The sequence below is a fragment of the Ambystoma mexicanum genome, chromosome 6q (genome assembly GCF_040938575.1).
Source record: "Ambystoma mexicanum isolate Mex_15411 chromosome 6q, UKY_AmexF1_1, whole genome shotgun sequence".
Taxonomy (NCBI): domain Eukaryota; kingdom Metazoa; phylum Chordata; class Amphibia; order Caudata; family Ambystomatidae; genus Ambystoma; species Ambystoma mexicanum.
The window spans coordinates 1094899688-1094916615 of record NC_090937.1 but is presented as its reverse complement, the minus strand read 5'-3'; the positions used below and the strand labels follow the sequence as shown (position 1 = coordinate 1094916615).

At 45.3% G+C, this 16928-nt stretch overlaps 1 protein-coding gene across 2 annotated transcripts in view; it reads right to left on the bottom strand.

Annotated features, from left to right (window-relative positions):
• Positions 1 to 2241: 2241 nt before the first annotated feature.
• Positions 2242 to 16928, bottom strand: part of CHIC2 (cysteine rich hydrophobic domain 2) — a 470301-nt gene continuing 455614 nt past the window's right edge. For both annotated transcript variants that reach the window (XM_069631651.1, XM_069631652.1), the window contains one exon: positions 2242 to 3990. In XM_069631651.1, coding sequence (XP_069487752.1) covers positions 3940 to 3990 — 51 coding nt within the window. In that variant the 3' untranslated portion in view covers positions 2242 to 3939. The remainder of the gene's footprint in view (positions 3991 to 16928) is intronic.

Here is a 16928-nt window from a genome sequence, read left to right as displayed (position 1 = left end):
CGATTTTGCACCACATCTCTCAAAGCATAGGGATGGAAAGCCACAGGTCTCAGTGTCGTTGACAGACTGACACAGCCCTCTCAAGCACTGTGGAGGTAAGAGTCTTTCCAGCCTGGTGCCTCTTGGGTTGGACACTTCCTACTTCTCCTCGACTACGTGGCGCTTTCCATTCTCCTCCAAAAGTCTATTGTCTCCTATATCCTCCTCCAGTCCATGTAGCAATTTAGCCCTCTTCACTTCAGCTTCATCCACCAGCATCTCTCAACCTCCCCCTTCTCTCCAAGTGTTTACAATTCTTGTGCACAATATTTTTTGTTCCTGCCCCTTATTCTCTACATCCTTTTCAAAGACATCCCGTTCAGCCTCCAAACTGGTTATAGTCTAGGTTATTTCCTCCTACTCCACTTTCTGCAGCAGGGACTTTTCTCTAGGCTGCTCTGCTTTTACTAGCACATTTTCTCCAAACCATTGCCCTCTTATTATGGCTTCGATCTCCCACTCTTCTCTCTCTGGTATGCTTCCCAGATCTTTCTAATCTTCAACTCTCAACCTCCTCTCCCCTTCAACCACCTCCCATTTCTTCTGTTTAACCACCTCTGCTATTCCTCTCCACCTATTTATTTTAATTTGTGTATCGTGCCACACACCTGTAGGTCTCAGTGTGCACTCCTTTCTGCTCCAGTGCCTCTTCGCAGTTGCAAATTGCCACATGTTTCCTGATCTGACTCCACCCAGTATCACGCACATCCAGTATAAAACGCTGGGACTCATACATGGGTGGACCAAATAACCGGACACGCCACTGCCCAAGTTTTCTTACCTGTGTTTTTGCATGAGACTGGGAGCTGCTCTCCGTATTCGAACGTGCCTTCTCAGTCATTTCTACTTGTTTCTCACAGCTGTAATTGGTTCACAGACTCATAAGGGTATACTGCCACCTTGCCTGTCAAATTTGCAGCAGTGTCACTGCGGAACAATCCTGCTGCTGCAGGTAACCTGATGACACGTTTACGCTCTGTATGCAGAGGGATGGACGTCCTGAGAAGCCACTGGATGGTAACTACTCAGCTCAAAACAATGTATGCCATTGTCTCCCAGACTGCAGGCACCCATCTTTGTTCCTTTCCCTGTTGGACCCACCATCACCACTTGCAGGCTTAATTCTCGGATGTCGCTTGGTATATCACTACCATGTGTTTCACAAGCACTCTTGCATGGCGGCCTTAAGGTTAGTTTGAGTTAAGCAGATAACTTGCGGGGAAGAGTCCTCTGTAGTACTCTGCACTCCACAGATAGCGACCAAGTAACATCCACTGCATTAATGTTCTGCAGGTTACAACGCCCATGGGGAGAGGCAGGACGTCCTCCTTGCCCATGTCTTCCCGGTCTGATGATCTAGCATATGACACATACTTGAGTGATGGATTATCTGGGGTAGTGGTTGTAGGGGACTATTTTCTTCCCAAGAGTTTTAGTGGTTAGGCCATAACCTGCTGGTTATTGGGGTTCTTCAAGAAGCAGCCAGATGGATTTATTTCCTTCAGATTTGGCTTCTCCGACAGAAATAACCTCCATTTAGTCCTTGCCAGATAGTACCCTATGTACTCCATGCCCAGTGCCCTCCATACATGTCCTAGGTTGCCCTTATTCTGTGGTTCCTATGTAGGGCTCTGCACGTTCAGTTAGCGGGCCCCTTAGGGTTCAGGGCAGTGGTTGTATCTGTTAGGCAGAGGACTAGCTTGTGGGGATCCACAAATCTATTTTCTCCAGGCCCCACCCAACGGAGCACATTTCATTAACCGAGAAAATGACCATCTCTCATACATATCATGAGAACAGTAAAATAAAAATCAGTAAAATAGTCATGCAATCGCAAAGCTACACAATAACTGTTTATCTGCAGCAAAGAGACAACGGAAAAAGGCATGGATGGGAGTTTATAGAATGGGGAACAGGGGAATGGATTACCCAAAACCCATCTTTCAGAAAACTTCAAACTACAATTGTCAAGGGTTTTACAGGAAATGTGTAGTGTGTGAGAAAAGTCCATTTGCTTCTGACCGTTTAAGTGAAGCATAATGCGTGCCGTCCTCGCCATGGAATTTACTGGGAGCAGTTTACAAAGAAGGAACCTGTTAGATGGCAACCACGCATGCTAAACACCCTGCTTTTACATTAGATTACTACTTTTATGAAGATGTCACATCTACCGGAAGAAAGATTAAGCATACAAAATAAATGTAAATTGTATCTTATTTATTCACCTGAAAGGAAATACAAATGTGGGATGTGCATACTCCCATAACAATTAGGACTTGGTTGTACACCTACTCCAGAGTGTTTTATAGTATCAATATGATTGGAAGGACAAAAAAAAAAAAAAACAGTCAACTGAAGTGTAAAGACGATGTTCTAGTGTAATTATTTTAAACCAAGTACATCTTTTGTAGTAGAAAAAGAGCAACAGTCCTTTGCAGGTGTACACATTTAGCCATTTACAGAATATATGTAAACCAAGGACAATACACCTCCAAAGAATATCTGTAAACTTTCTAGCTAGTGCCTCCTGTCAAACAAAAGTAGTAAGGACAAGGGATGCATTATCAATAGGGATGTCTTTGAGAGTATGTCTTTTGGTGGATTATAAGTACACAAATAATTTCACACATACAATATACAGTGAAAAACATAAGCAGAAGATGAAGAGGTATGCCTGTAGTGGTATCAACTGTATGGTTACTTATACTACTGTGCAAACCATTTTTATTAAAAGATTTCACATTACTGCAGAGCAGTACTGCTGCATTACCAGGATTAACTTTCGGCATAGGTTCCATATTTTCAAACATGAATGTACAAATGGATAACCAATTTTCCATTACCCTACCAAAATATATGGAGTTACAGCATTTACGAAGAAAAAGAAGATTATGATACACACAAATTGAACTGGCCTGACCCAAGCCCGCTTTACATATCTACATTTGTAAAAATGCGTAAAACTGTTCAATATACACAGTTTACACAACAGAACAATCTAGGATACAAAATATATTCATTACCCAATTACTTTCTAAAGCTCTTAATTTTAGTTACCCTGTTGAACTTTTCTTTTGTGATATGCTGTATGGCTTCCGTCAACATCACTACCTCTTGAACATTTCAGTCACCACTTTCCGATGATGGAAAATACTAAAAATGTACCTTTTCTCCCTAATTCTCTATTAAAAAAACCTGCTTCCATGAAGGAACAGCTGCAAATCATCAGTGGGAAAAACTGCCATGAAGGCATCAACCTAACAAGGACAGCCAACTTGAGTTGCAATCTTAGTGCATTGTTCTTGATCTGGAGCGCTCTGAATCACTTGCTTACGGCCAACATTCCAAGTTTAACGATAATTGCCCAATTCATTTTCTTGTTTTGAGTAGAACCTCGGCAGAACCAGCTGCCAGGATCTGGCCTAGATTCCCAATGTCGGAGTAACATCTCTGTCCCCAAATATTTACTTAAGATAAACTGGCTCAATCAGTGGTTATTGGGGACAAAAAAAGAAAAACAACAAGGTCAACTTTGAAACAAAATCGTTCTAAGTCCCATGAAAAAAAGGCAATAGTCCCAGTTCTGAAACAGGATTCTCAATTCCTTTAGCCGCATGGAGTTGAAACAGCATTTTTACTTCTATGCGTCGAGGCGCTTCCTCCGACAAGTAGTAAATGTTGACCAGATACGATAGACATCAGGATACAAATTCGGTGCTAAACTGTCACTTCACATGAAATGATTGAAGATGGTCAAAAATCCATATGTGGGACAATCAATAAAATGAAGCCCAGGAGATTTTATAGAACCAATGCTATGTCACCACCAGGAGAGCACCAAGCAAGGCACCATTGGAAAGACAACACACTTGGACAAGTCTCTGTAAGTAAAGGAAACTGCTAGTCTGGCCGAAAAATTGGTGTCTTTGGTAAAAATTCTATAAGGATGACCTATAAAAAAAAAAAAAAAAAGAAAGGAACAATGTTATTGTTTGCATCATTACCATTTCTCAATAGAGCAAAACATGCGCAAGCAGCTTCTGGACAGATTAAAATAACTATAATATGGGATAAAACCAACTCTGTAGCTCAAGATATGTAGTCTGAATTCACTTGTACTTTCTTGAGGAGAATATTGGCTAATACCAACACTTTTATGGCGAAAGCTCCATTCTTTTCCCACTCAATTCTCTGATCACCACAGTCAGTAGGTGTTTTTTTATTGCTAGCTTCCGACAATATTTAAGAGAAGAGAATGCCTTTTTAAGCAAATAAAGCAGACTTAATATCTGCTCCATACCTTTTCAACTTTTTTTGCTTGCTACGAGAGCGCATAGCGATGCTGGCATTATAAAAGTTTCCAACTGCACTTCTACTTAGGATGTCAGGTTTTGCCATTCATTTTCAGCTAATCGGGGGGCAGAAAGTTGCAAGCTACTAGCCAGCCATTAAAAGTAACTCGCCAATTAAATTCTATACACACAGAACTCCCTTTTTTACTTGCCTAGAGTCAAATGTCACTAGCCAACGGCTAGTGGCAAGTGCATATTGTGTACCCTGAGCTAATGCACCCAGAAAAACATCTGATTCTTTAGAGGTTAATCCCATGCTGCTTGCCCAACTGTCTTCTCTGCAGTTTTAAACCCTATTTTGCTGCCAAACACTTGGCATTCAACTTGCTGTCACAGCTACCTTTACTCAAACAAAATCTCCTCACACAAGCATGCCACCATGAACTTAAAAAGAAAACAATTTGTCAAATCAATTGGTTAACTTTTCTCCCACTAAACCTTGATGGGCTCCTAAAGCAAGCATTGAATACAGTATTTTGAAATGTTTGTGAGTCAGAATTTACAACACTTTCCATTTCACTCTATTCTATATTTCCTTTCTGCAACTTGTCCAAACTATTTCATTCAGTTTCAATTCCTGTTGCATGCTATGAGAAGGCATTGGAAATGGTAATACATCTGTTACTATTCAGTGTTTTTCTTGCTCTGTGTTGTCATAAGAATCTATACATTGTCGCTCCTAGATTAGCGTGATGTATTACATTCTGGATAAGGCTGCCACATGATTGAAAATAGCAAAACAAATAAGCAGATACTAACATATTTGAAATTATTATTAATCAGCACAAATAACTTCTAAGTACAGAATGCACATATTACAAAAAGAAAAATCAGGATTGTTAAGGACAGTTGAACATTTCTGCATTTTTATTTCTTAACCCACCACATTCACAACATTTGGTAACACCATCTGATGGCAAACCAAAGTGCACTGTGACCAAAAGGTGTGGGAACCTTGCATGCAGCCCGGCCATCTCTGTGTGGTGCCCATGTGCCTCATTTGTCAGTACTCTAAACAAATGCTGACCAGTGTGCTAAATTATGCAGTCCTCACAGAAACCCTGCCCAATGTCTCCTCCCAGGTGGCCAAAAAGGCAGTAGCTACCTGATCCTAACCCTGGGTGGTATTAGTCCGCAGGATCACCTGGAAGGAGAAGGGCTGCAGGGAAATGGGCTGGATCCATTGCGAGAAACACAGTATGTGTCTACTTCAGAAGGGAAGATTTCTATGATGCCAGAATATTTAATGGCTTGCTGTCCGAGAAAATCGTCTCTTTAGACCTACCTGCTTTGTGGGTAGTGAAAACCACGGTGATCAGCATGGGAGGAAAAAATATGGAAAACTGAGCATCGAGACCTTGGCTTTCAACAAAAGTAATTTGCCCTTAGATCTAAACCAATCATTAATCTCTCCTAAATCCTTCCCTAGAGAGGTATTTACTAAAGAGTGAAATGGTTAAAATGGAAGACTATACTTGTGAGATGGAAAAAAAACAGAACATTGGAGTCTCACAATGCCTGAAGTACTGGGGTGCAGAAACGGTGCTCAGAGGCAAGAAACTGCAGTGTGCAGTTAAATGATCCCAATGACCTACACCTGAGCAGGACTTTTAGGTATTTAAGACCCCCCCTCGGGTGCAGGCCATTTGAACCAGTGGGTGGAGCAGCAGTAGAGGTTTTAAGCAGATGTTGCAGCAGCAGAGCACTGGAGATGCCAGAGCCGCCACCGTTGTGAAAGCAGAGTTCAGTCCAACTGCAGAGGTTTTGCAGCAGGAAGCGCTAGACTGACAAGCCATCCCATAAGAAAGGCTCTCCTTATTGTATGGCTGGTTCCGGGGGCTGGCGAGCACTGGTGTGCAGGAGGAGCAAAGAAGGCTCCTTTTCCCAAGCTGCGCGGGCAACAGGAATGCACCAGAGGCTGGCAGGAGTTCAGAAGTCCGCAGAAGAAGCAGAAGCAGCAGTTCAAGCGGACACCTGTGAAGAGACCAGTGATTTTACCTGTATTAGGAAACCCCCAGAACGCTCAGTAATCTAACACGGACCACTAGTAATAATTTTGAATGCCGAACTAATGAAAGAAGGTTACGTGGCCTAAATACCTTAAACGAAAGCAAGGTTACAACCATTACTGCCAAACCAAAAAGGAAGCAATATTGCAACCAGTTATAATCCAGCATTGCTAAAGTAAAAAGTGGGCAACATTTCAGAAAACTAATAACCATTGCCAAAGTAAAGAGGGGCAATACTGTGGCAAACCTATAGCCTGCATTGGCAACACGTGGTCAGCAGTTCGCTGAAAGGAAGAGAAAGGGTGGCAGGAGAGAAACCTTCCTTGTAAGGAGCATCAAGAAAGAGAGGAACATAGCCTGCACTGCCTGGGACAAATACATCAATGGAATGAACAGCACCAATGTTTATTGTGCCTTAATAGAATAGGAATGGTGAATCTTAAAGGTTGTTTAAAGTCTGTTTGTTCTGAAAGCTTGAAGAAATCCAAACCACAAAGTACTTGTAGTAGTGTTAGGAGTTTTTGTCCCGACAGGGGATTATAACTATATAGGGAATATTAGTGGTAATCTTTCCATGTTAGTGGACCAGGAAGAAGACACTGAAGTACTGTATTGTGGTTGAAGGTTGTGAAGGAAAGGAAGTGGTAAGACCACTATTGTGTTTGGTGACTTATGGGAAAAATCATCCTGACAAAGATATTGTTGTAAATCAAGAATAATTGCTGGATTGTTGATGTATTGCAGTGTTGATTATCAGTTGCGGATTGAGACTTCTTTTAATTTTGTGGAAACTTATCCAACGCAAGTAAGACTTTTGCAGCAAGAAGAGAACTTGGCTATACAAAAGAGGAACTTTCTTGTTTGGGACCTCGATTAAAAATCCTGTTGTGAGCCAGGGGAAGGGGAATTGGTTCAGGCTACAATGATACAAAGTTATCAGGTTCATGTTGAACAAAACTAATTTGTTAAACTTGAATTGCCATATTGTACCTTTATTAGTTTTATGTATGTATAAGTGTGAGGGATAGAATTCTTTTTATTTGAGTGTTTTCCTTTAGTCTTGTTTTGATAGGCAGGGAAATCCTCTTTAGGTTAAAGATATCGAGGCGTTTATCATACACTTTTGAGTTAATAAAATGGTTACTTGTGAAAAACCTTTACCAAGTTGTCCGCCATGCATTTCTGACCCCTCATACCAACAAGATTACAACGTGACGTTTTGGAACAGAAGGTTGTATTGTGGTCTATGGGGTGGTTTGGAACAGCAAAAACAGAAGTAACTACTCAAGTAATATATCCACAATCCTGAACGCAGCACCCTATCCTCACTCCCCACCATGAGGGAAGATTACAAAGCAGAAAGTAAGGCAAGCCGGTATTTCCGATTAGATGAATCGATTGGGTAAACATGTTTTTAGAGGAATGCTGGTAAATCACAATAAACCCTGGTAAAGGACTTCTGGTTGAGACCATTTGCCTTGGAAATACTAAACCAGAGGTTGAGTTGGTGACAAGAATATGGGCTTAGTAAGAGGCTGCCCTGTGGAGAACAGGCACCTGCTTGTGGAAAGCAGTCTTGGCTTCGATACAATAGGAACATAAACACTAAAGAAGGGATGTTGTCCTTAAGGAGAAGTGTTTGAGAAGCAAACAAACTATACAGCACAAAAGGGATGACACAGAAGCATGACTCAAATGCATTCTCCCTAAATGTGACAAATATGCTGTAGCACTTATCCGGTTTGCTTTCGGAATCGGATAGATTCTTGCAGTTATCTATGGTATGGAGAGTGTCTTCTGCTTTACAAGCAGGAGAGTTTTACAGACCCTCCTTGTGGAACATTGCACACAGTTTAGAAGAGTCAGCGCAGTCTACAGCATAGTAGGACCGCAACCAAAACAGATTTTCCTATGTCTCTAGCTGAAGACAACACAATAAGAGTGAGATTTCAAAAATATTGTTGATGTGTTTCCGCTGGAGAGAAAATAGAATAAATCCTGCAAATAAAAGGCATTTCAATTGAGAAATAAAATATTCCAACATGAATGCCTGTACCAGTCCGGTAACTATTCAACACAATACAGTAACTGAGATGAAGAGTAAGTTGGCCTCCATCTCCGGGATCCAAAACTAAACTGCTGCAATTTGCCCTAGAACTGACACCTGCTGGAGCTATTCCCAAGGTTACAATATTTTTGTCACAGAATTTCAGGTGACTAATACAAGCTTTAGAAAGTCATCCTCCTTTGTGTTCATTTTTAATAACTGAATACTAAACTTTATTATCTATAATCATACATATATAAAACATGCATTACTCACCATAATCGCATTTCTGATGATTGTATCTGCTTAGATTTACATGCTGTACATATAGTCCAACATCTAGTGGAAATCGTGGAGCACTGCATCTTTCTTTCGAAGATCAAAAGGGGACGTCGACATGGGCGTGACTAACACTATCCCTAACATAGTACAGTGTACCCAAAAGCCCTCACGCATCGAAGTCCTTCTGGTTGCTTTTTTTCTGCCATGAGGGAGCCTTATAGTCAGCGTGAGCGAGTAGAGAAGAGAGAAGGTGTAAGAGCTCTATGTTCCTTCCACTCCACAAGGGGAGCGGGCGCATGTGAATCTAAGCAGATACCATCACCAGAAATGCTATTACGGGGAGTAGGGCATGTGTTCTGACGCTTGTGGATCTGCTTAGAATCACATGCTGTGAGTAGACTAGTGAGCAGTACCCAGAGATGGTGGTGGGATGTGTGAATGAACAGTAGCAAAGAGATCTTAGTACCGCTTGTCCCACTTAAGAATCAGACCTAGAGTGTGTATGTAGGCAGTAGTGTTGTGTAAAGGTGTGTACAGAACTCCAGGTTACTGCTTTGCAAATGGAATCAAGAGGAACATTTGCACTTAATGCTATGGTAGCCCCTGTGCCCAGTGTAGAGTGTGCTCTAGGCATGAAGGGTAGCTCTCTCTTGGCAAGAGTAACAGTGTGACGCAGTTTACGATCCACTTAGAAATAGCCGATTTAGAGACAGGGTCCCCTTCTGTACCAGCTGCCACAGAGACAAGAACTGGTTTGTTTTTCTCAGTGGCTTTGTTTTTTCCAGATGGTAGATAACCGCTCTCCTTACATCGAGTGTGTGGAGGCTTCTTTCCGCCACGTTAGTGGGGTTCTGGAAAAAGGTGCGTAGTTCTATGGACTGGTTCACATGGAACTTTGAGAGATAAATATGGGTGCAAAGCGAGGGTGTGCGCGCAAAACCACCTTGTCTTTATGAATCATGATGAATGGGTCCTGAACTGAAAGTACCTGCAGTTCACCAACTCTCCTTGCAGAAGTGATTGCCACTAAGAAAGCGGTATTGTATGGGAGTGCTTTAAGGATAGTCTTGTGCATTGGTTATGATAGGATATATGACATGGCATGTATAACGCGCCTATACACAAGTGTTTCAAGGCGCGAAGAGGCAAGGGACGGGGAACAGAGGGAAGACAGACAACGATCTGACTGGGCCAGGTGACATTGAGACCGCGCAAGTGCAGGGGAGGGTTGGGGAGGGGAGAGTGCAATACATAGGAACAGTAATAATAAAAAGAATAAATAAAATAATAGGTAAAAAGTGCAGCCAGCTTGTGGCAAGTGCAGACATCAAGTACCAAGAGCTGGTGGGGGCTGTAGGGATGCAGAAACAGCCCCCAAGTGCAGGGGTTGCCCGGGAGGCAGTGCAGGTGTGCATTTGGTGGGGGAGGGGACCTAGGCCCAAGACCAACAGGGTAGCCAGGTGACCAGTGCAGTTTCAGTCAGGAGTTCAGCAGGGGAGAGGAGGAGAGAAACCAGAAGCAAAGAGGAAGGTCTTGAGGTGTTTCCGGAACCGGAGATGGTTCTCTTCAAGTTTCAGTGAGGCCTTTGCCCTTACACCAGATGACAAATCGCTTCCATTTGCTGGAGTAGCAATGCCTGGTGGTAGGTTTCTATGCCTCTTTGAGTATGTCCATGTATCTTTAAGGGAGCTGGAGGTGGCCGAACTCTAAGGCCTCAGGAGCCAGTCTGCTAAGTTGAGAGTTTGAGGGCATGGATGTAGCGTTTCCCCCTGCTCTTGAGACAGCATGCTGTACGGGCAAGGCAGCTTTCTGGGAGGGGAGACCGACATTGCCATGAGATGGGAGAACCAAGGCTGGCAGGCCCACATAGGGGCCATCAGAATCATTGTGACTGGTTCTTGGTGCATCTTCTGCACCATTGTGTCGAGTAGGGGAATTGGGGGGTGGGGGGGGGAAGAGGGAGCGCGTAGACAAATTTCCCAGACCAGGTTATCCAAATACTGTTCCCCTTGGAGCGTTTGAGGGTATCTGAAGGCATAATAAGTCGATCCCTAGGAAGCCCCAGTCTGCGAAGATGTTGAGTACAATGTCCTCCTATAGCCCCCACTCGTGCTCTACTGGTATGGGGAAGTCTCTGCTGAGTAAGTCTGCCAGAAAATAGAGTACTCCTGGAACATGTTGTGAAAAGAAGAACATGTGTTTGAGAGCCCACATCCATAGGTTCTGAGACAATTTGGACAGCCCTAGAGAGTGCCGCCTTGTTGAAGTAATACATGGCCGTAGTACTGACAGCGAGGACTAGAACGGTTTTCCGCTGGAGGTGTGCCTTCAAGAGGTAGATGTGATTGGATGCTACCGCTGGGGACTACACAGTGTGTGTTGTCAATTGAAGGAGGTGAGGGCCCCCCCCCCACCCTGCCAGAGATGTGTCTGTGGTGAGTGTGGCTTGTACTGCAGGGGGTTGGGTAAATGTTTTCCCTTGCAGAAGGTTTTCCCCCCCCCGACCACCACCGCAGAGACTGAACGAGGGCTGCCGAGAAAACCACTATATCGTGCCGCTGGCCTGTCATCACTGGCTCGAGAGCCACTCTTACATTGGGGTGCCTATGCAGACAAGCGTGAGGAACTAGGTAGACGCGGGAAGCCCTCATCCCCAACAGTCGCATGGCTTTGCGTACAGTCACCTGGTTACTGGCTACACAGTGAGTGATCTGGAACAGCATGTTTTTAACCCTTTCATTGGAAGGGAAGACAAGGCCATCTTTGGTCTTGATTAGAGACCCCAGAAACAGTTTGACTTGATTGAGGTCTAAACTGGATTTTTCTCATTGATCGAGAATCCTATGTTTAAGAGAAGATCTACAGTCTTTTGAGTATTTGTTTGGCATGTTCCTTACAAATCCCCCGTTATGAGCCAGTCATTGAGGTAAGGATAGACTGGAATGGACTGCCTGCGCAGGTGAGCAGCTACTACCACAAGTACCTTTTTATAATACCTTTGGTGCTGAGGCAATGCCGAATGGAAGAACCTTGAACGGAGAGTGGGTGTCCTCTATCATGAACCTGAGGTACTTTCAGTCCGCTGGCAACATTGAAATATGAAATTATGCATCTTTCATGTCCAATGTGGCCATGTAGCTGCAGCAGGGGGATTACTTCCTGTAGTGGTGTCATTCTGATCTGTTGAGGTTTGACATTCGTCACGGGGTGCAGGTCTAGAACAGGGCACATGGTGAGATCCTTTTTGGGTACAAGAAAATACAGTATACCCTTGTTTACCTGGAAAAGGAAGACGACTTCTATGACACCCTTTTCCAGCAGGACCTGAACTTCTTGCAGCAGGATACGCAGGTGGTCTGGCGACAGGAGTGTTTCTTGGTGGGTGGTATCAAGGTGGTTGGTGAAACTATGCAGTACCCGTGGGCAACAGTCTTTATTACCCAAGGGTCTGAAGTGATCCCCTCCCAGGAGTGGATGAATGACAAACAACCCACCAGCGGGGAAGCATGGGAGGGGACCTGAACCAGTGAGTCACTTTTGAGGTGGAGGCCGGGGAGCCTCTAGGAGTAGAGTTCTTGCCTCTATCCTCGCCCCTACGAGGGCCTCTTTGTTGATAGTTACTAGAAGAGCATTAACCAGGGGAGCAGGGGGTACTCCCTGAGCCGTATTGTCCATTGGGAGAGCGGGAAAAAGATTGCACACAAAAGGACCAGCGTGAGTTAGAGCCTCCACGCTGGTGTAAGGGCTTAGCCGTATTCTGGCTTAGCGACTTTAGTGATTCGTGTTCTTTTTTCGCAATCCAGGGTGTCATCAACAGCTTTCCTAAAAAGGTTGGAGTCTTCAAATGGTTTGTTGATCAGAGAGGCCTGAGGTTCGGGTTTAAAGCCGGAGTTCTTTAACCAGACATGTCTTTTAATTAAGGTTCCCTGGGCTAGGGTGTGTCCAGCGGTCTCGGCAGGGTCCAAAGTTTTCTTTTATATGTTATGGGTAACTTCGCTTCCCTCAGCCACCACTGCCAGCAGGCGTGATCGGGTGGGCTCTGGGAAATCCAGAAGGCCCTCCTGGACTGGGCCCCATTGGACATTGCTGTAACTTGCCAGGAGAGTGGTATTGTTTGCGATCCTAGTAGAGTAGGCTGCAGTAGCAGTGACCCGTTTACCCAGGGCATAAAGCTTTTTAACAGTCTTTGTCCAGAGGGGCTTCCGCCAAGGACAGTGGAACCCTTGCCCTTTTCCGAGTGGTAGTAACCACCAAGGAGTCCAGTGTAGCATGACCCCCTCATGTAGAGTGGGTCGGACGGTAATGGGCAGAATTATTTCTGCAGCCCGGGGCCCGTTGAGAGACTGCAACAGCAAGGAGGGGGCCAGGTGCCTCTTAATAGAGTTCAGTAAGTGTATGGCTTAACTAGTTGGAGGCTTCTCCTTGAGGATATCCTCAACAAAGTCTGAGTCTGGAGCTGCTTCATGTGTTGCAATCTGGAAATGATCGGCTGCTCTTTTTAAAATAGCATTAAAACAACATCTGGGCGTCAAAAGGTGATACAATTCCTCTGTGGAGGAGAAGGGGGATCTAGACAGATGAGGTTCGGGTCAGGGGTATGCGTTGGTGATAGCCAAGGGCCATGATCCCCACCTGATCTTGACCGTAGTCTGGGTCAAGATCAGCTGTGTCTTGTGCAAAGGGATGAATGTTCTCATAGGTATTCTCCTGTGTTGGGTCCTCTGGGACATCCAACATATCCTCCTGGTGTGCCTGTGCAGAGTAGGGAAATTTCTGCTGTTTGTAAGGAATGGGGCAGGAGTCCTCTTCCCTGGCTCTTTTGGGTGTAATGTACCTGTTCGAAAAAAGTCAAACTGGGCTATTTTGTCCATTTATTGTTCAAATCTCTCCCTGGAAGAGTCAGAAGGGTCTGCAGGTGGAAAAGATTGTCCATAAGAGATGTTCCCAATAAGGGCTTAGAGAGATGCTGGGGGCTTCAGAATACACTTCGACGAGAGGGGGTGCTCTGTGGCTGCCGAAATTATAGCTGCAAGACTTTTGCAGATTTTCTGCAGTTGAATCGAAGGTATTGACACACCTGACGGCGCAGTCGCGGTCAGTGACTCTGAGGCCTTAGGTGCTTGTGCGCCCTTGGACAGTGTGTCGCCGATGCCATGTTTTTTAGGGGGAACGCCTTTTCCAGAGGAATGCCCAGTCACATGCTGGGAAAGCGGTTGCATGGAGGGCGCCGAACCATGAGCTTCGGAAGGCACAGTAGACATTTTCGGCGGCCCGGTTGGCATTGTGCGCTTCTTCGACAACTCCGTAGACCAGGCCTTAGGGGTTGTGGGTCCATGGTGCATGGGTGCCCTTGTCACCGGACTGTGAACTCCACATTACAGAACCAGTGGCCCGTCTGTCGGGGCCGGGCATTTGGGAGCCTGCAGGCTCCACGGAGAGGTCGATGGCTTCCAATTCGGAGCCATGGCTGCCGACTTATTCATCATCGTCTGAAGCGACGGCACCAACGGGGGAAAGGCTTTCGCACTGCATAGCATAGGACGCACACCATTTAGTCTGCCTGTCTTTCAATGTTTTCGGTCGAAAAAGCTTACAGGACCTGAATGTGCGAGAGCTCATCGTGGTCTTGAGGAAGACGCCGATTGCGGCGATGGGTGTCTTTCCAAGGAAACTTGCCGTTACACGATGGGCAAAATTTAAAGGGTGTCCTCTCCATAGCAGAGGGTAACGGCAGCCAGACCAAGAAGAGAAAGAGGGGTAAAGGAAATACATTCTTAGAGAAGAATAAACCCATGGCCCCACTCCCCCTACTGTAAGGGCCTGGCCAGAGGGCCGAGGCCACGCAGTCAACAGTCGAACAGTTGCCGAGCAGGTGTATGTGTCTTTGGCGGCAGGAAACCCAAGAGGCAGTCGTCGAGAGGATTAGTCAAGAGACAAGATGACCGTAGGTCGTGGAGACAGTTAGCAATATAAAACTCAAGCGAGCTCCGCATAGGCGAACACCTAGGGTGGCAGAAAAAACAATCTGAAGGACCTCAACGCGTGAGGGATTTTGGGTACACTACACATCACGCTAGTGCTAGTGTTACAGTCACATGCATGTCGACATCCCCTTTCGATCTTCGAAAGAAAGATGCACGATTTCCACTAGATGTCAGACTACATGCAAAGCATGTGATTCTAAGCAGATCCAAAAGCATCAGAAATCCCCATTATAAAAAAAGAGTCTTAACCTTCAACAACAGAGTGGCATCCACTCATTCTAAAAAGGCAATTGCATGAACCAAATCTTGGCCAAGGAAAGGAGATCATCAACCCAAATACATGTCTCTGAAAGGGCCACAGCAATCATCTTTGCAAGGGCTACTATAGCTGAGGAGCATGATAGCACTGGAAATAAATGTGAGGGGAATACATTTGTACAGGAATTTCCCTGTGCAGTCCGGAAAGAATGCATGTCCTAACCAGCCCTAAGGCATGTCCATTCAGGATGTATTATAGGAGAAGAACAAATTACTCTCTTACCTGGTAACGTTCTTTCGATGGGATGGTCCAACGACATATTCCATATCTAGGACAGTAATCACCACAGCTGTGCTGCTTCGGAAAATCTTTCGGTGTCTGCATCCTGCGTCGATGACGTTGATACGCCGTCCGAGGGCCTCCGTCGAGCCGACGTCACTGGATGTTTTAAGTAGGACGCACGACGCCCGTAGCCTCAGTTGTAGTTTTTTTCCCCAGAACTTGTGGCACCAAACCACTGCCAGTATGACCACAGAAACGTAAGCTGCAATCGCATAAGAAATTCTGTAGCGGGTCAGGGAGGGAGGGAGCGATATGGAATACGTCGTCGGACCATCCCATCGAAAGAACGTTACCAGGTAAGAGAGTAACTTGTTCTTTGAGGGGATTGGGTCCTCCGAAGTATTCCATATCTATGACAGACTCCCAAAGCAGTACCAACGTATGGAGGAGGGAAAAAGAATTTAGAATATAGAAATTTAGAATGCCCAATCAAATTGCAGAGAAAAGGACCGCCTTGCCAAAGGCCAGATCCTGCCCATGGATAGAATCTAGGGAGTAGTGTCGTACAAAAGTATGGACCGAAGCCCATGTGGCTGCTTCACAGATGCTACGAATAGCAACACCCCTCTGCAGGGCAGTAGAGGCAGCCATACCCCTAGTAGAATGGGCCCGTAAGCCTACCGGAGGGTCCTTACCTGCCAGGCAGTAACATTCAGAAATTGCCAAGATAATCCATCTAGATAAAGTCTGCTTAGTCGCAGCTTGTCCCAAATGCCTTCCAGCGTAACCAATAAAGAGCTGATCGTCCACTCTGACCCTGGAAATGCGTGAAACGTAGAAACTTAAAGCTCTCCTAGGATCCAACCTATGGAGCCTCTACTCGTCCTTACCTGGATGTGGAGGAGGATTAAATGCCGGAAGAACAACCTTCTGGCTTAAATGAAATTCCGACACCACCTTCGGAAGAAAGGAAGGACGAACTCCAAGGACAACCCTGTCCTTATGAAACACAGAGAAGGGTGGCTTAACTGAAAGTGCCTGCAACTCACTCACTCTGCGAGCAGAAGTGACCGCAACTAAACACATATTTAAGGGTTAACAGCCTCAAAGGACAACAAGGTAAAGGCTCAAACGGAGCACCCATAAGGAATTTCAGAACAAGGTTCAAATCCCAACCAGGCACCTGGAAAGGTGACGGCGGAAACACATTAGCGAGTCCTTTGAGAAACTGAGAAATGAAAGGAATTTTGAAATAGTAACATTCCTCAGACGAGCGCTTAAATATAGACAGCGCTGCCAGGTAACTTTAACAGTACCCACTTGCAGGCCCCTTTGGGCCAACGAAAGCAAAAGGGACAGATCCACAGGAATGTCACATGAAAAAGGATCCACATTCTGAACCCTGCAGCAGTCGCAGAACTTTCTCCAACGGCAACAGTACAGGGACTTAGTCGCCGGCTGTCTGGCCGAAAGCAACACCTCCATTACGTCTTCAGGGAGGTCCCAAATCCTTGTACCTCAACCTTTCAGAAGCCAAGCGTGAAGGTTGAGGGACATGACATCTGGATGGAGAACCTGACCACCCGCCCTCCCGTGAGAGCAGATCGTCTCGGTAGGGAAGACGACGTGGAGGGCAGATGGACAAGTCGAGAAGGTCCGGGTACCACGTCCTCC